The 19322-nt window shown below is 43.7% G+C and overlaps 2 protein-coding genes across 5 annotated transcripts; both read right to left on the minus strand.

Annotated features, from left to right (window-relative positions):
• Positions 1–843: 843 nt before the first annotated feature.
• LOC103699176 (anthranilate synthase alpha subunit 1, chloroplastic-like) lies at positions 844–11186 on the minus strand. Of its 4 annotated transcripts, none has more exons than XM_088702167.2 (11): positions 10525–11186; positions 10252–10445; positions 9942–10131; positions 9382–9533; positions 6881–6996; positions 6554–6800; positions 6337–6393; positions 4615–4767; positions 3743–3823; positions 2375–2461; positions 844–1476 (listed from the first exon to the last, which is right to left on the minus strand). In XM_088702167.2, the coding sequence occupies exons 1-11, from the start codon at positions 10700–10702 to the stop codon at positions 1156–1158; spliced, it is 1776 nt and encodes a 591-aa protein (XP_088558293.1). In that variant the 5' UTR covers positions 10703–11186; the 3' UTR covers positions 844–1155. The 4 variants fall into 4 exon arrangements, 2 of the variants coding, with proteins under 2 accessions (XP_088558293.1, XP_088558292.1); XM_088702166.2 differs by having other exon boundaries at positions 10522–11120; XR_015967659.2 differs by lacking the exon at positions 844–1476 and having other exon boundaries at positions 2375–2853; positions 2909–3823; positions 10525–11183.
• Positions 11187–14345: 3159 nt separating this feature from the next.
• LOC148702591 (uncharacterized) lies at positions 14346–15260 on the minus strand. Its single transcript, XM_088702044.1, has one exon. The coding sequence runs from the start codon at positions 15258–15260 to the stop codon at positions 14346–14348; it is 915 nt and encodes a 304-aa protein (XP_088558170.1).
• Between the last annotated feature and the right edge of the window lie 4062 nt (positions 15261–19322).

The raw sequence follows: 19322 nt of genomic DNA on the forward strand, positions 1-19322 counted from the left end.
AAGGCACTACATTTCCTCACCAACCAATGGATGTCGCCTAGTAGCGAGTGTTCTGCCCCTTCCGCCCCTCCTTTAGTATCCACTCAATCACCATAGCTAAGTCCCCCTCAATGATGATACTCCTAAACCCTAACACCCATCTCGCATGGGAGATTCCCCCCACATTGTCCTGAGTTCCGCCCCAAAAGCTGAAGCCTCGAAAATGCGTCCCCTCCCCCCCAACCCTTCTGCAACAATCAACCTAGAGTCTTGGTCCCTGATCACAAATGCAACTCCAGCTCTGTCTTCACAAATGGGCAAACTTTCGTCAAAGTTCACCTTGAGATGACTAAGAAGTAGAGGCTCCCAAAAAACAAGGGCAGACCTGAGCGCTATAGCAGCAGAGGAGTCCCAGATATCCCTAGCCATCCTAGATGAAGCAGCCACAATAGCCTCAGTAACTTCAGAGGCCTGACAGAGTGTCCTTTCCACAACAGTCCTTAGGGGTGCCCTCTTGTCCTCGAAGATTCTATCATTTATGTCCATTCAGATGTGATAAGCCAAATAAGCACAGGTGAGACCTTATCTATTTTTTTCCAAATAAATGTTTATCCATTGCGGCAACATAGTATGCATATGATACACAATATTTATGTCCAAACTAACAGTTATTTCCATAAGTATAAGATAATCCGAGCATCCGAATGGCCTCATTTCTCCAACTCTCAATAATCCTGGTAAAACAACTAAAATGCTTCCCCTTCCCTGCTTTCAATAAACAATTACAATAGAGAACAACTACAATTGCACGTATGTCCAATTCTTGCAAAGAAATAGATATTAACATGGAATCCGAAATTAAAGTTTGAATCCATAACAAGTGAGAGGATATTAAATCTGAAATTAAAGTTTGAACACGTAACAACCGAGAGGAAATATACTGAGAAAACACACCTCCTATGCAGTAGCAGGGTCAAGATCCATTTAAACATCCCCATGACCCAATATCCGTATTTGTTTCAAAAATAAAAAAATTAAAAAAACGCAATCATGAATCCCTCATAGTAAAGGTTTTGTCATCTAATGAATTTTACTAAAGAACAGAGATCTGATATCCTTTAAATTTTCTTTACAGGAAAAAGACAATATCACTGAAAAACGAAAATTAATAAGCAACTATTCTATAAATGTCGACTCGGCAAGATCAATAGCTCTAGCAAGAGCTGCTGCCTTGTTCTCGCACTCTCTTTGCTCATCATGTGGCACGCTATCTGCCACAATACCAGCTCCAGCCTGAAGCTGTGCTACCCATTCCTGGCGCTTGTTCATTTCCTTGTACGAATACATCGTGTCATTGCGGCTCCCTGTTGGAAATACAATTGTCCGGAGAGCAAGGGAAACATCCATATCACCAGAAAATGAGACAGCTCCAAAACCACCACTATATGGTCCGCGCCTTTTGACTTCTAATTGATCAATTAATTCCATGGCTCTGACCTGACTCAAAACAGAAGCAATGTTATAGGTAACAATGGAACAAAACAGGAGAGGAAAAAGCCGTTGTAATTCAGCTGGCGACCACCAGGCAGAAACAGAATGATCCAAATAAAATGCTAGTTGTGCAGAACAGCTTTTTAATGCTGAACAAGAATATAAGAAAGATTAGGAAATATATAGGTTAGGTCATTGGAACATCATTGGATACAGATGAATATATGAGCATCCAATCATTTAATCTTGACGGAATCTGCATGGAGTTAATGCTCTATAAAGGGCTACAGCCAACTAAAAAACTAAAAACATATTAAAGGTCATGAGATATTCATATCCTTAATTAAACGGTTATCGCAGTCTACAAGGAGAGTGACTACACTATTTTGATTTACCAGAAGGCACCATAATAGAAGCCACAAGGACCAATTGTTCATAAACTAGTTGACAATAAATATAAAAAATTAAGGCTATGGAAATGGTGAGGCATATCCAACAATAATGTTAATATTGAAAATGATAGTTATGGAAAAGGTCAAGCATAAAACGGAGAAATTAAGGGAAGGCACACTGTCAGCAGGGAAGAGGGTAAGTCTTGGCAAAATTGTAAGGCGGCATTGACAGGAGCCTTATGCATTGGGCTACCCCTATTTATACTCTCGGTTGGGAAGACTTGTTGGTATTAGCTGCAATAGGTTCTTTGCAATGGATGCCTAAAAGACATGTTAATTCATTCTTCAGGGAGTAAATGGAATAGATGATTCAATCTGCGAGTACATAGATTGCCATTGCAAAGACATTAAGAAAAAATGGATATGTTGAGGTTAAGTCTACCAAAATACTTGCCAGAAATAACTAATAGGAAAAATAATAATGTAAACAGGAATATAGTATCAAACAGAACCTTTGGAGCTCCGCTGACTGTTCCAACTGGCAATGCAGCTCGTAAAGCATCCCAGCAAGTGAGATGATCAAACAACTCTCCAGTAACCTGCAAAGGTTTATAACAATATGAATATCAAACCACGCTTCTTTGTAGGATCCATTATGAAGGACTGGTTATCAGATTAGGAATCTAGAAAATTGTAACGGTAGTATTAAGAATTGGTGTCAAGCTTGGTTCATCTGTCACACGTCATTTATAAACATGTCATGTAAAGAACTTCACATTCCAAAAGAAAATAATAAGCAATATGTAACTATCTGAATACAGGGGGAAACAAAAATCAATTTCAGGACTTTTAAGCGTGTGTGTGTGTGTGTTCATGTGGGCATACACCAGAACAATATATATATAAAAAAAGAAAGAGCTATCAAATCAACAACCCCCCTCCCCAACAAAAAAAAAAAAGCTTGAAACCACAGAATGCAACTTGTTTGAGCCTTTTGACAAAAAAAAGGGAAAAAACTCAGATATATTGGTATTATAATCAGCGGCCTGTTCAACAAATTGTGGCACGGTTGAAGGTAATCATACTCAAATGACAGCATGTGGGGGTCAAGATTGGTGTTTTTACATTGTTATCATGCTCTTTAACTCTGAACCCAATTCCCAGTGACAACCAAAACCATTCCATCCAGCATGACAGGAAAAAACTTAGAGATTCGTTGCCACCTCCCTTTCTCAGGAAAGAGCAGAAATATAGACATCAGCAGCTGAATCAAGCACTTCAACTTAACTCCAAGGAGCAAAACAAGAAGGCGCTGGATGTTATGTGCAAACAGAAGAGGAATCAGAACTACTTCACTGGCTCACAACCTAGTACAGACGATCATTTGTTTGCATGGTTAGTCACATATAATCACCCATATGAAGAGTTTCCAATTAGACCTAGAGCAAAGCTTAATTTTTCATGAATATACTACACTATTACTGTATCCACACAATGATGAACAAAACATGGAATGATCCAAATGGAAATTAACACTGAAATTTGGGGTAATAGAACAAAATGCAAATGAATCCTTACAGCAGAATATAGCATAGAACACATGCATCCATACAAATATAAATAAAAAATAATAATAAAAGAACATAACAGAATTGCTTTTCCCTTTAATATAGCAATGCAGACCAGTATAGCATTGACACAAAGCATCAGACATGCCTAGAAAGGAGGGGAATAAAGAGGCCAGGAGGTGCATATTATGCATGTTTCATACAAATAGGCAACAAACATCTGCTGACAATTATGTAACTATCTCAATTGAATCAAACCAATAAATACATAAAGCCATCCGTCCATTGTATATAACAAAACAAGGGCCTGACCGTGGAGCTGATGTGCATCACGTGAGAGTATCTTTCAATATTCATTAGCTTTTCTACCTTTACAGAACCAGGCTTCGAGACCTGTAACAATTGATGTTCAAACATCAGCAAGTAGAAGAAAACTACCTTGGAATCTGGAAAGGAAAAATAAACCATAAAAAGTTTGCAATACAAAAATGAATATACACATAAACCATAGGTATTCAGTACATGAAATTACACCATACATAATTGACAGTTATATAGTTAGAGTTACAATATAGAATGATGCAATAGTGAAATGAATTCCATAACAAAGACGATAGCCAACATACCATGCTTCTAGCAAGCCAAATCTCCTTAGACACATAATACTGCATAAATCTACTCTCTACATAACAAAATGCAAAGCCATGATACAGGTCTCTTTAGCACCTTCCTACCTTCCCTGTCATACCCAAGGTGAATAACATATTGGGAACTTCGGCCATTTTGTACCAAATGAAGATTGTTGAGAAGGGGGAGAATGTGAAGAAAAAACATGTTGAAAGAAGTCAAAATTATGTCTTTAAGCTTAGCTCGTTCATGCGAAAGAGAAATAATCAGCTACCTTCCTTGACTGTAATTCATACAACAGAACTGTTGAGGGGAATGCAGCATCAACACAGGCCACAAAGATAGACAACCACGTAAGTAATACAGGCCAACACACTAAACCCCCAGCTCAACAGCAGAATGGATTTTCCAAAATTTTCTCAGATTCTAACACATCAAACATCTAATTCAAACTACATGTAAAATCATAATATGATATTGAATTGCAACAAAATGTACCCTAACTTAGAAATTAGTAAATAAGACACTTAGCAAAATATCAAGAAGAAAAAACAAACCTTTCCAACATCATTCCGCCCCAAATCAACTAGCATAATGTGTTCAGCGCATTGCTTTTCATCATTTAGTAGTTGTTCTTCTAGCAACTTATCCTCCTTGTCTGTCTTGCCTCTTCTAGCAGTGCCAGCAAGCGGTCGGTTGATAATCTTTGTCTGTAAAGAGAAAAGTGGGGATTTTCTTTTTATGATAAATACTCTGGAGAACACATTTTGAGTCTCAAAAGTGGCTTTGCATGGAGGTCCATGGACTGTATGCAAATCAGACATGAATAAAAAATGCTGGTGAACACTAAACAGTAGTAACATGAATGTCCAACAACTTTAAGCATCCACGGAAATCCAAATAGATCTCAAATTTGGAAGGCCCAAGTTTGAAAAAAAAAAAAGATTTCAATTAAGACAGTAACACGGGCATATATTTCGTATGTCTTTCTTCATGCTTCACTATTATGTTTCTCATTCAACTTTTTTACCAATTACCATACAAGCTTGGTTTCACTTTTAGTAATTAGCAAGATCTCGGTTTTTGTGTTTATATACATGAAAATCTATTAAATGAGAACATGTTCCTTATAGTTAAAACTAGCTGCTCTGAAAGTCATGTTAAAAAGTATATAATGCAAATTAAGTGTTTCTGTCTTTTAAGAAGTTTAAAGTTCAAGAATATCATGGAAGACGGAAGTGTAATCATGGGATTAAGATCGCACACACAACAAAGAAAATATGGAAAGGTCTAGAAATTAGGACAGTAGAATTAATATATTTTACTAACTTCATTTACAAGCCAAAAACTATGTGCCTACATTTTTCAAGTTTTCTAACTTTTCTTGATGAGACAATAATCGACAGGATTACAGAATAAATGGAAATGGACTGAACACCAGTTCAGTTTTTTCTGTTTAGTGATAACAAGGATAGTATACCATAAAGGATAGGAGTTTTAAAATGATTAAATGGAAGTGAAATAAGTACGGAAATAAGATATGAAGTCATACATGAAGCACGGACATGGATATCATATACAAAAAAGAAACAAGAAGGATATATCAATATGGCAAACCTTGAAGAAGTAGGATATAATATGGCTAGGATATGTCAACAAATGTATATGTAAAATATATGTAGAAAGCACTCATAAAGCATAGTAGGCTATCAAAATAATATAGTTCATACTTTGGTCGATATGATCAACCTTTACAAGCTCACAATTTAGTCACCCATCACTTACAGATCCCACTCCATATTTTGTATTTTAAAATTAAATTTATAGACTACAAAACTAACTTATTCAACATTAAAAGGTTAACATTAAAGAATGAAAGCAAATTCCCTTCCCCACCCCCCACCCCCCATATTTGGAGAAATCAACAAAGTATCTCGAGTGTATCCAGGAAAAACAGGATACTTCATACAAGTAATCGACACGTATCCAAGAAGTATACTACAAGTATCAATATCCAGTATTCATGTGATACTGACATGGCATGTGATGAAGTACCCATGCTTCCTAGGAGATCAACTAACATTAGCTTTAGATTTACAAAACAGGAAATCATATAGGAACCATCCATGCAAGACAAAATCTAATTTAATTTCTAATAATTGAAAGCCCATATCAACAACATCTTCACTCAATAAGAGAGAGAAAGTTGAGAAAAGAAGTGGAAAACATCAGTTAGGAATATTCCAAATCCTTAAATATAATAAATGAAATTAAAATACCTTGTTTACACGAGTAAGAATTTCGGGGCTTGATGCTACAAGAATACATCCTCTTGCCTGAAAAAAAAGAAATATATATATATATAGAGAGAGAGAGAGAGACAGAGAGAGAGAGAGAGAAGAATATTTAGAAAAACATGGCATGATGTGGAATATATAAGCCACTCATCAGCAAAGAAACCAAGAAAAAAAAAGTTGCCGCAGAGACATGACTCACTTGCAAATAGGCCATATTTGGACTTGGATTCACAATTCTCAATGCTCGATACACTTCAAATGGGTCTGCAAATGTTCGCCTCTCAAATCTCTGGCTCAAGACAATCTGAAAAATATCTCCTGCGAGGATATGTTCTTTTGCCTGAATGACAGCCTTTTTATATTCTTCACTTGTCATGGATGACTTCTTTAATGGAGTACCAAACTGACGAGTATATAATTTCACAGACCCAGCAGTAAGCCTAGGCCTACAAAGAAAAGACACTAAGTTAGAGAGGCAATAAGAACAGTCAGACCTGAAAAAATAAATACAGTATTTGTTACTCACACATCAACATTGTGTACCCTAGACAGCAAAATGCCCAAACGATTCCTCCCATCTTCATAGGCCTTCTCAATGGAAGAGTACTGATCCAGATGCACCCAATGAATAACATATGCTTTCTGAGGTCAAAAGTTATGGTATGGTTAATTATATCACCAAAGCTTAAAAAATATAGAACATTCAAGTGATCAAAGTATGGGTAACTCTTCTCATAGCTAGGTTACAATAGTAGAATATAAGCACACGATACAAGGTAAAACTACAGAAAACAATGTCTGCTAATAAACTGAACAAGCAGCTTGTGGTGGATACATGCTGTGAAAAGTGAGAATATGGTTGAGCAAACTAGTTCATGAAAGTGAAGAGACCTTGGAAAGTAGAAAGTGTGTCATTGGCAACATGTCAGAAATATTGACTGCTGATTCCAGATCAGTATTTCTAAAATTTGTACCTTACTAAATCTATCATTAGGATATACAATGCATGCATTCTCAGGAGTTTACCGATGCAAAAAAGCAATAGCATATGATCCCAAATCAAGGTGCTGTAACTTGAAAAAAAATAGCAACTGGCTGTACCACTCATACAATCATGTCCCATCTGAGGCAGATGATATTTGTTTGAAGAAATTTAACATTATCTGAGAGCAAGGTTAGGCTTGGGTACGTGTAAGAATCGAAAACAGACATTGATATCTTATTTTCCAAACATCCAATCACATACTATTCATTTGAAAGTTGTCTAGTAACCTAGATCAGAAATATTGATGGCTCATTCCAGATCAGTATTTCTAAAATTTGTACCTTACTAAATCTATCATAATATGATACACGATGCATGCATTCTCAGAAGTTTACCGATGCAAATATGCAATAGCATATGATCCCAAATTAAGGTGCTGTAACTTGAAAAACATAGCACTGGCTGTAGCAATCAATCACGTCTCATCTGAGGCAAGTGATATTTGTTTGACATGTAAGAAGAAATTTAGCATAATCTGACAGCAGGGTTAGGCATGGGTACATTTAAGAATTGAAATCAACCATTGATATCTTATTTTTTAAAACATCCAAGCGCATACTATTCAGTTGAAAGTTGTCTAGCAACCTAGATCAGTGGAAAAGCCACACATTTTCTACATGCCTCATCTTCTTCTGTCATTTTTTTCCCCCTGGTTTAGCTGGTGCTCATATTGTTATTTACATTATTATATCTTCTTGCATTGCCCATCATATTTTTCTTTCATGGATCTTGCATACGTTAAACTTGGTCTGTCAACTATTATTTCCTTTCAGTTGCCACCTGCCCGTTGCTAGACTTTGTTAAGGATCTAGCTCAAATAAAAATAAAGTCTTGCCCTCCCAACTTCCTAATGGACATCCAAATAAAAATGAAGTCTTGCCCTCCCAACTTCCTAATGGACATCCAACGGTTATGAGAATAAGCTGTGGAGGGCATGCCTACCACGTCAACCTCCTAAAAATAGCCCAATGCATTAAAAGATGGACCTAAGAGCTTTTCCACTTCACTTGGAGCGATCAATCGTTCATTAAATTCAGCACCACACATGATAGAATAAGATAATTTCATGCTTAAAAGCTTTTGAAAAGCATATATTTTATCAAAAATCCATTCTGATTAGATGAGGTTAGCTTTATAAATCAAGTTAGAACACATTGAGCTTTGAGAGATGACTCTCAACCAGACAGCAGTGCTGCAAGAAGTGAAGCTAAGTTCCCAATTGAGGTAAATATTGCCAAAGATGAGGGCCTTCCATATTACTTAGAAGTGGAGTTAGCAGGTTAGGAAATCTACATGGCTGGTCATGCATATCAAGCTCATGGAACCAAAGAGCAACCCTCAGGACACTAAATATGGTAGGGTCTACAGAAAGATAGGTGCATGGCTGTTAAGGGAAATGCCTTCATCTTTAAGTCACAAACAATAAGCAAATGAACCAAATTGAAACACAATTCTGCAAATGTATACTTAATATTGATGTAAATTATATTAGCATAAACACTGTGAAGAAGATATTCCAATGATATCCACTTATCTAGGCGATGCCTTTCAAGAATTGTTCCAAACTTTCTCCTAAAGCTTCTTTAACCTTTTTTTTTAACTAAATGGCTGTTATGCTTTTTTTAATAGAATAATATGTTTTCATGTATCAATGGATGTTACCACTGAAGCAAGAATCTAACACATAATTCAACAACTAATATAGAGTCACGTCTAATTTATGCGTGCATCTATTGGTGCATGTGCTTCTTCATCATTAGTTACTTGTAAACAATCAGAGTTGATTATCCTAGTGGTATTTTTTAAATTTATATCAAATTGCCACTTTGATAAAAGATAACATGGAAAAAGGGACGGGCTTGTGATGTGCTAGCATGGTTGATGCCCTAAAACCCAGAGTCATCTTGAAAAGTATCAAAGTAAATTAGAACATGTTACCTAGTGAAGCTTGCATGCAGTTATCAAGGTGAAAAGAAAGATACCTTTTCCACATGATCAAACACTATGACATCATTGTAGAGACCTAAGTGAACGTCAGGAAGGTTTCTATCATCTTCCGGAGCATTGGAGAATGGAAGCTTCTTTGTTTCTACATATCGCATGGTGTCGTATGAAAAATATCCCACCCATCCACCTGCCAAGAAAGTTTCACATATAGTTTTTTGAATTTCCAAAACAGTATCTAACATACCTGTGTAATTCATTGCATTTAACTGCCATGGATGAATCATAATTATCAAATATACACAGAATTCAAATGAGAAATCATGATAATTATCCTATAGATATAGAATATTTCATGTCATTTGAAAGAAGAAACATAATAAAGATTCGAAGCTAACATCAATTTCTTTTCTAGGATTTTATCTTGTTTGAGAGGAAATCGAACCACAAGAGCTCATAATACAAACAGCCAATGTCGAACCACAAGAACACAAAGCCTGTTTCAATAGAGTAGCAGATGAAACTAATAAACAAGTGAAAATTCAAGAAATAACACATGATACTGAAGAGATGTGAAACAGAGGAACAAAAGAGATACCACAAAACACATTTGGAAGCTCGTCGATGAGCTGTGGCTTCCAGCCCTCCATGATCTTCCTGGGGATTTGCATGGGATCCTCAACGAACTCCTCCGTTCTCCGCCCTGACTCATGGTCCATAACCGTGACCATGTTTTCCTTGGCCACAATCTCTATGGCCGGCTGCGCTCCCACCACACTGTAACGGCCCTGGCCACCGGATTTGTTCTCTCAGAAAGGGGAATCGAAAAATCGAAAAGATGGAAAGAAATGCATTATTTAGAAAAAGAAAAAGGCAAAGTCGGAAGAACTATGGAAAAGAGAGCTGACCACATTGCTTCCACTGGAGCCTTGCTCCACCGACTCGAAGAGGAAGCTCGGGGCTGCCCGGTCGTCCTCCTTAACGAGACAGCGGTAGGCGAGCACCGGCGTCAGGTGATCGCAGAATATTGTCTGGTAGAGGGGCAGCAAGTTCCCCCTCTTGGCGGCCTCCGTAAACTTGAAGACCTCCTCTTTCTCACCACCTGGAAATGATCATCGGATTAGAATCTCTTTTTCGGATACTTTCTTCCTAATCTTGTTCCAGAGAGATACTACGACTACCTCGGGCGGCGACGGAGGGAGAATAGACGGCGCAGCATCTGGAGGCGGAGGAGGAGGACCGGTGGCTCCGGGGGTAACGGAGGGAGGAGGCCCCACTTGTCCGGGTGCAGGAGAGGGAGACCGGGCGTCGGACGCTTGACGGGGCGGAGCAAGACGGGACGACGAGGGCTTGCATCATGATCGTGGCTGCGATTGCGGGAGGACTCCCCTTCTCACTATCCCAGCAGCAGCAGCAGCAGCAGCGAATCAATCAAATCGGCGGCGGCGGAGAGCGAAAGGAATCGGATGGAGCGAGGCGAGGGGTTGGGCTGATAAAAGAGGACGAGGAGGTATATAATGCGGATAGAGCATAACAGTAATGGATACTAATAATAATAAGAATAATACGCTGCCATAACTGCAGCGAGCGATATCCTACTCCTCGCTAATATCGGAAATCATTTAATCCAATTTGCTTAATTTGATTTGATGTCGATGAGGGCGGAGAAGGAGCAAAATGGGAAGGGGAGTGGGGAGTGCAGCAGCAGGAAAAGAGATGCTGCGTTCTCTGAACTCGATGGTTACGGGGGGCTTCGTCCGCATCCTCTCGATGTTGCGCCGAGGCGGCGGCGGCTGCTAAGACCCATTACATTGAGAAGATACAGCCAACTCGCTTCTCCTTTTTTTTTTTCTTTTTCTTTTTTTCGCTAAAAAAACTCGCTTCTCCTTCTTTTTTTCTTTTCTTTTTTTTTTTTCCGCTGAAAACAGATACTTCATACAGTACGGGTACGACTACACCCAATAAGATCAAAATACAATACCTCACGGAGTGCCAATGACAGCTCCGCCTCCCCCGACCAGAAGGCATACCCCGAGCGGTGGGCCGCATGGCCAGCCACCCAATCGGCTGCCCCATTAGCCTCCCTGAATACATGCTTGGCCAGAATGCCCCCCCTCACTCATCATCACAATATCGCGAATCAAGGATGGCCTGTGCCCTCACCCCCCAATCCTCTCTGAATCCACCGGACGACAGTGGCCGAGTCACCCTCCAAAATAATCGAGCTGGCCCGCAGTACTACCCGCGCATGTCGAAGGCCTGCCCAGGCTGTACGCAGCTCTGCTCCAGGAACCGATGCATCAAATAACTGACAGCCACCTGCAGCCACTACCCTGGAATGCGGGCCCCCTATGACAAAGCCTGCACCGCCTCGCGTGCCGCCATCCAAAACCGACCTATCGAAGTTGACCTTGAGGAAGCTCGGGGGTGGGGGCTCCCAGGTGAAAAACACCAACTGAGAAGCTGCCGAAGCAGGAGGGAACCCCAGGTGTCCCGAGCTGTCAAAGGTCTGTCTGTATGAGGGGCGGGTCTGATCTCCGAGGCCTGTGCTCGAGCAAGCTCTGCCGCAAACCTCGGTGACACCATGCGCTCACCGAGAGTGCGGGTATTCCTTGCCAGCCAGATCTGAAGTGCTGTGCAAGTAACTCTAATGCCCTCCTCGTGGGTCCATAAACTGGCTAACCACTGCCGTATCGCCCTGAGAAACTGTAGCCGCTCACTCCGGGCCCCCTGCGGGATCTCAGCCCACTGCCATGTCGACCTCGCCCATGTACACTGGAAGAGCACGTGGTCCACGGACTCCTCAGCTCCGCACGTCCCGCACTCAGCCGGGACCCCCCAACCTCGCCTACTCAGCTCTGCTCTCGTAGGAAGTCGGTTCCAGAACACCTTCCATAGAAAGAGAGCTACCCTCGGGTGAAGTCCGGACCTCCAAATCCAAGTGCAATCCGGCCCCGGCTCGTACCCTGGCTGAATGGCGCGCGTGAGGTCTCCCAGCCTGACACTGGCCCGGCTCGAGGTGCCCCACACCCTGACATCTGGCCCCCCGCATCCTGGTAACGGGAGGGATCGAATCCTCGCAGCTAGGTGTACCCCGAAAAATAGCCTGAGTCTGGCCTCATCCCATACTGCCCCTCCTGGTGCAAGGAGGTCGCACACCCGTAGCCCCTCAACTGCCTCTGTGTCAAACATAGTCGGCCAACAGCTCAGGGACAAGGAGTCCACCCATGAGTCACTGGTCACATCAATACTCCGGCCGTCGCCAATCAAAACCCTGATGTGTGCTGATACTGACGGCAGGTACCTCCCGATCTCACGCCACATGAAGGAGACTCGGCGACCCCTCTGTGCCACCTCTGAAGCCCCTCGGCCATATCTGGCTGCCATCACCTGACTCCAGAGGCCGTGTGGCTCTAATATGAACCGAGCCGCATGCCGAGCGATGAATGCCTCGCGCCTCTCAATAAGGGACTGCACTCCCAGACCACCCTCACTAGTGGGATGGCAAACCTGCTCCCAAGCTACCAGGTGCACTCCGTGACCTCCACCGTATGACCCCCACAGGAAGTTCCGAAGAAGGCGCTCGATCCTCAACAGGATCGTCTTGGGAACCACTCTGTTGGCCATGAGATACACCGGTATAGATCCCAGCACTGCCCTGACCAGTGTCACTCTCCCCATCATGGATAAGGAGGACGCCCTCCATCCCTCCAGCCTGCTCTGGACCCGCTGCACCAAACCGGAGCACTCTGCCACCCATAGCCTCTGGCCAGTAATAGGCACGCCTAGGTAGGTAAGCGTCCCTTCCTGCTCTGGTATCTGGAGGATCCCTCTGATCTCCTGTCTGACTCCGCTCTCTATGCTGGGGCTGAAAGAGATGGTAGATTTAAAAAAATTCACTCTCTAGCCGGATGCCGCGCAGTAGGCCGCCACCACCCTGCGAAGGACCCGAGCCTCTGTAGTCCGTGCCCTGGCCAGAAGAAGACAGTCGTCAGCAAAAAGTAAATGGGTGATAGGGCGAGCCCCCGTGGCTGGGGTATAGGCCTCCAGCTCCCGGCTGGCGCACACTCTCTGCAAAGACCGAGATAAAATATCAGCACAGATAATAAACAAGTAAGGAGATAAGGAACATCCCTGCCGTAGCCCTATGGAGGACTCGAAGTAAGGTGATGGTGTGTCGTTGACCAAGATTGAAAACCTTGGCCCCCGAACACACCCCATAACCCAGCTGATCCACTGCCTGGGGAAGCCGTACGCCTCCAACGCCCGCTGAAGAAAGCTCCACCTGATCCTGTCGTAAGCCCGCTCCATATCCAGCTTGACTGCCATCAGGCTGTGCCGCTTCGATGCTCGTCGGAGATCCCACATCATTTTCTGGGCCAACATAACATTATGGGAAATATTTCTGCCGGTCACAAAAGCCCCCTGCTCCTGGCTAATGATACCAAGCAGGAGGGGCTTCATTCTGCCCACCATAATTCTTGCCACAACCTTGTATAGGGTTATGCACAAGCTGATGGGCCTAAAGTGACAAGGTTCAGCCGCATTTTGGCTTTAGGTATTAGCGTGATGAAGGTGGCCTTCCAGTCCTCAGGCATAGCTGCCTGGGCAAAAAAACACCGGATAGCCTCCACCGCCGCTAGTCGGATAATACCCCAATACTGCCGAAAGAAGAAGGGGGGAAACCATCAGATCCCGGGGCCTTGTCTGCGGCCAAGGCCCATACTGCCTCCTGTACCTCCTGTGCCGACACCGGCCGGGTCAGGGATACACTCTCAGCATCACAAATACCCACGTCCGCCGTCAGAGGGGGGTCCCCATCACTGGCCTCCTCATCCTCCATCCATCTAGTACGAAAAAAATCGAGTAAGACCTGTCGGATGGCAGGCTCACCCTCCACTCGATGTCCAGACCCAGCTCGCAGAGAGTGGATCATGCTCCTCTGTCTCCGGATAACCGTCGACCGATGAAAGAACCTGGTGTTACGATCACCTTCGCTTACCTACTGCACCCGAGATTTCTGTCGCCAAAATATCTCATGATATCGTAGTAGCGAGTGGTGAGTCGCAAGAAGTCCCCGGAGATCGGCCATATCGTCCTCCGGAAGCATGCCTCCTAAGTCTTCCTTCCTCTGCAGCTCAGCGATCGAAGTCTCAACCCCCTCCAGTCGCCGGAAGATATTGCCCACAACCTCACGGTTCCATCGGCGAAGGCGCCGTTTAGTCAGCTCAAGTTTGCGTGAGACCCGTTGCATGGCATCGCCGTGCACCGGGGCCCGCCACGCGTCGCGAACAATATCCCAGGACTGGGGGTACGATAGCCAAACCTTCTCAAAGCGGAAGGGGCTGCGGTGCGTAGGACCTGATGAGGTGGACAGTAGCAGTGGGCAGTGGTCCGAGGCAATCCGAGGCAAGTGACTAACCCGGCCTGTAGGGAAACGGAGGATCCAATCAGGGGACGCAAGGGCCCTATCTAATCGCTCCCAAACCCTAGCACTGCCCAACTGATTATTGCACCAGGTAAACTGTGGTCCCGTGAAACCCAAGTCTACCAGGCCGTTCCGCGACACAAAATCCCGAAACTCTCTCCTGTCCACTCGATCCGTGAAGGCAGCGCCCCCCCGCTTCTCATCCTCACTCTGGATACAGTTGAAATCACCAATCGCTACCGCCGGGATGCCCTGGGCGGTCAGGTTGGTGATCTCCTGCCAGAGGACTCTCCTGGCCCGGTGGTCCGTACTAGCATACACACCACACAGTATCCATGGAGCAGCGTCGGGTCGTGATACGATCATGATAACTTGTTGGGAGCAGTTATGGAAAACATCGACTGTCGCCACACCCCGCCTCCATAGAACCAAGATGCCTCCCGACAGCCCCTGGGAGTCGACTGCATAGGTCTCCCAATCCCTCTCCATGCGTCGTCTCAAGCGGCTGAGCCCGTCGCTAGATAATCGGGTCTCACATAGGAAATAGATCTCCGGACTATGGACCTGCACTAGTCGTTTGAAGGCAGACATGAAGGACGGCTTGGCCGCCCCCCTACAATTCCAAGCAAGTATCATCATGGGTCACAGTCCACATAGTCGGCCTCAGACTTATCCTCTCCTAGAGTCGCGAGGCCATCCTCAGGCTCGGCGCCCCGGCAGTCTCGCCCCTCCTCCTCGCCACCAGCTACGGATACGACCCCCATGACTGCTGCCCTGACGCGCTGCACGGCAGTAGAATGGTCCGTACCCCCTCCTAATGGCGGTGCCTCGGCCATGCTCCCCTCCGCGTGTGGGGTGGGGTAGCGCACCTACCTGGGGTAGCGTCCTCCCACACCCCCGCAGCCGGAGGGGGAGGGGGGGTGGGCCAAAGCGGAAGACTCCATCCGGGCCACCCCCAGGGTCCACGAAAGCATCCCACAGTCACGGCTCGCTCGGCGCACCCACCATGGGGTGGTCCTGGCCGTCGGCCTGCGGGAGCCCCAGACCCACCGCCAGCTCCTGGCGTGGTGGGCTAAACTGGAAGGGCCCTGCTGGTGCCTCAGGTCCCCCAGCCATGGTCAGCTCGTCCTGAGCCAAGGGAACTGGGTCAAGCAGATCCCCGGGACCCAAGGCTGGCTGGGCAGAGTCTCGTGGGCCCCCACCAGCCAGGCCTTGGGTCGCCTGGGCCCCCGGGCCAGCCCCAAGGCCCGGAGCCAACAGGGCCTGCGGCCCCATAGCTTGGCGAGTTAATCTTGCTTGAAGCGGAAGAGTAATTTCAGAGGACAACGGAGCGGGATGGGGGAGGCAGGCAAGGGGGACAGAGGCCCAACCACGTGGGGATTCCACGACTATAGATTGAAATATCACCCACCAATAACTAGCATTGTGCAGATAACTCCCTCTTTTTTTTCTTAAAAAGACAACATGAAACTAATAGAGGTAAAGTAACGTAACATTAGAATGTCAGCAAGAATGAAGTTGGCACTGACATCTTTTGCTATAATTATCTGCTGATCTTTATAAAATAGACATCTGACAAACTATGGAGATTCATCATTCTTCAGTCCTGAAGAAAAACTTGGAATACTTAGAGATGAGAAACAAAGCACACTGCATGTACAGCAGCAAATTGATACTTTGAAAGGAAGCATTTTACACCCATAGTCTTTTTTTCCCCAACATTTCAGAGTACCTACGATTTTTTTTTTCAAATTCATATATAACAATAAGAAAGAAAGGATAAATATGACTAAAAATTTGCTGACTTCTGATAGAACAGATTACCACAGATCACAATCTTCAATCTTGGTTACCTCCACCACAACCGCAAGCCATGGCATCTCCACATGCTAAAACATGGGAAGGCCCCAAATGACCTTTTCCTTCTCAGAAGCATCCTGCTTTTAGTTGCTTCTTTGTAGATTCATCAGTCGCTCCGGGAAGCTGCTTCAGCGATGATACTCACCAGATGTACTTTCCACTGTCTTTATGGGCAACAAAAATTTCGGATGCTGATGTCTGTCATCAGAATCACTTTGCAAAGCAATATAGGTTTGGTTACAGGTGACCCACTATAATCCTTGAGATGCATGGCCAGTGAAATATGCTCCATCTCAAATAATCTTAGAAGAAACATACCACCTGCTTTCATCAACTCTGGCACGCTACTACGTTATGCCCGGACGTAGAAAACAAGCAACTTGAGACCGAAGAAAAACCAGATGATGATAACAAAGTTGACTAAGAAGATGAAGGGCAAAAAATTTTCTGATAGCAATTATCTGCCTGATCCTATTTTTTGGGGGGCTTCTTGATCAAACCTCGCATATGTACCCTCATCTTTTTCTTCTGTAATCTAACAGCTCATGAAGTTCTTTCTTCATGCTAGAAGGACTCAAAAAAGCTTTTCTTTTTTTTTCTTTTTTTTTTGAAAGTTCAAGTAGCAGAAATTAGGGGCCAATAAAATAGAGACAAGGCAGGTTATAAGGCCTAGGAGGGAAGCTGGCAATAAGGAATTTCATACTCTCACTTGTCTTATTGACACAACTGGTAAGAACAAACTAGCAATACAAAGGCTTAATCATGTAAAATAATGACTATCATTGTCTCTACGTGCCATGAACCATTCCTTAATAACAAAATGCTAGTTCCAAAAAGGATGTATATCCCCTACATGCTTTCTATTATAAGGAAATTATGCCATGTATTCTTCCCAGCATCCTTGAAAATGACCTGAACCATGAAAACTCTTTTTTTAAACCTGCTGATTACATCCATATTTCCTTTGTTACCCTCTTTCAAGATACTTGCTTATTCTTCCTTAAACTAGCGTAGCGGTTGTGAGTTTCTCCTGCAACTCATCATTCATGCGGCATATGATCATGTCATCCCAAAAAGCTTGTCATCGCTTCATTTTCGGGGGGTGTTAACTCCCAGGAAAATTTTGTTTTGCTTACAACGTTACTCCTCCTAGATTCACCATGCATCCAGCATGTGAACCCTTCGTTGTCACCTGATATCCCATCTAAACAGCCAATGCAAACAGAATTGTTGAGCATATTGGCATTCTGTTAAAACTTTCATACAGCACAAAGTCAACAAAGAGAACAAATCGTTCACATCAACTACAAATCTCCAATTCTATGCAAATATCTTCATCAACCTTTCTGTTTTTATATATTTGTTGATTCATAACAACAGGAGAGTGCACTTCAGAATGTATTTTCATTTAACTCCTCAATTATAAAATCAACCATGAGGAGCAGCTTGACAGACTTAACTCCAAAATTTTATGATTTTTTTTTTTTTTGGTACACCAGCTGCTCATGCTAATTTCGCACAAGTACAGCCAACAAAGTCACGGAAAAGAAGAAGTCCTAAGTTCGGGATAAGAAATCTTTAGTTTTTTTCCCTACAGTATCCGGTGGTGAAGTGGAGAGAGAGAGCCCTCGTCCCTCTGTGGGCAACTCCTACTACTGAAACCAGTGGATACTGAGCCTCTTCCTCTCATCTCTGGGTGGCTCATTGGAGGAGGAACAGATACTTGACGAGTCCAGAGGATCTCTCCGGAGTGTTGGGCAGCAAAGGAAGCGACCTAGTCAGCTGCTCTGTTCGCCCTCGGTACACATGCACGGCCTTGAAGGCACTACATTTCCTCACCAACCAATGGATGTCGCCTAGTAGCGAGTGTTCTGCCCCTTCCGCCCCTCCTTTAGTATCCACTCAATCACCATAGCTAAGTCCCCCTCAATGATGATACTCCTAACCCCTAACACCCATCTCGCATGGGAGATTCCCCACCACATTGTCCTGAGTTCCGCCCCAAAAGCTGAAGCCTCGAAAATGCGTCCCCCTCCCCCCCAACCCTTCCGCAGCAATCAACCTAGAGTCTTGGTCCCTGATCACAAATGCAGCTCCGGCTCTGTCTTCACAAATGGGCAAACTTTTGTCGAAGTTCACCTTGAGATGACTAAGAAGTAGAGGCTCCCAAAAAACAAGGGCAGACCTGAGCGCTATAGCAGCAGAGGAGTCCCAGATATCCCTAGCCATCCTAGATGAAGCAGCCACAATAGCCTCAGTAACTTCAGAGGCCTGACAGAGTGTCCTTTCCACAACAGTCCTCAGGGGTGCCCTCTTGTCCTCGAAGATTCTATCATTTATGTCCATTCAGATGTGATAAGCCAAATAAGCACAAGTGAGACCTTATCTATTTTTTTTCCAAATAAATGTTTATCCATTGCAGCAACATAGTATGCATATGATACACAATATTTATGTCCAAACTAACAGTTATTTCCATAAGTATAAGATAATCCGAGCATCTGAATGGCCTCATTTCTCCAACTTTCAATAATCCTGGTAAAACAACTAAAATGCTTCCCCTTCCCTGCTTTCAATAAACAATTACAATAGAGAACAACTACAATTGCACGTATGTCCAATTCTTGCAAAGAAATAGATATTAACATGGAATCCGAAATTAAAGTTTGAATCCATAACAAGTGAGAGGAT

The sequence above is a fragment of the Phoenix dactylifera genome, chromosome 8, assembly GCF_051530095.1.
Source record: "Phoenix dactylifera cultivar Ajwa chromosome 8, Ajwa_hap1_PhDact_Kaust_v1.1, whole genome shotgun sequence".
Lineage (NCBI taxonomy): Eukaryota > Viridiplantae > Streptophyta > Magnoliopsida > Arecales > Arecaceae > Phoenix > Phoenix dactylifera.

Coding starts and splice junctions, on each gene's coding strand:
- LOC103699176 (XM_088702166.2), bottom strand. CDS start 10,702: ATGATGCAAGCCCTCGTCGTCCCGTCTTGCTCCGCCCCGTCAAGCGTC. Junction 10,446..10,521: donor CTCCGTCGCCGCCCGAGGTA/GTCGTAGTATCT, acceptor GATCATTTCCAG/GTGGTGAGAAAGAGGAGGTC. Junction 3,824..4,614: donor GGCGGAATGATGTTGGAAAG/GTTTGTTTTTTC, acceptor CAATTGTTACAG/GTCTCGAAGCCTGGTTCTGT.
- LOC148702591 (XM_088702044.1), bottom strand. CDS start 15,260: ATGGAGAGGGATTGGGAGACCTATGCAGTCGACTCCCAGGGGCTGTCG.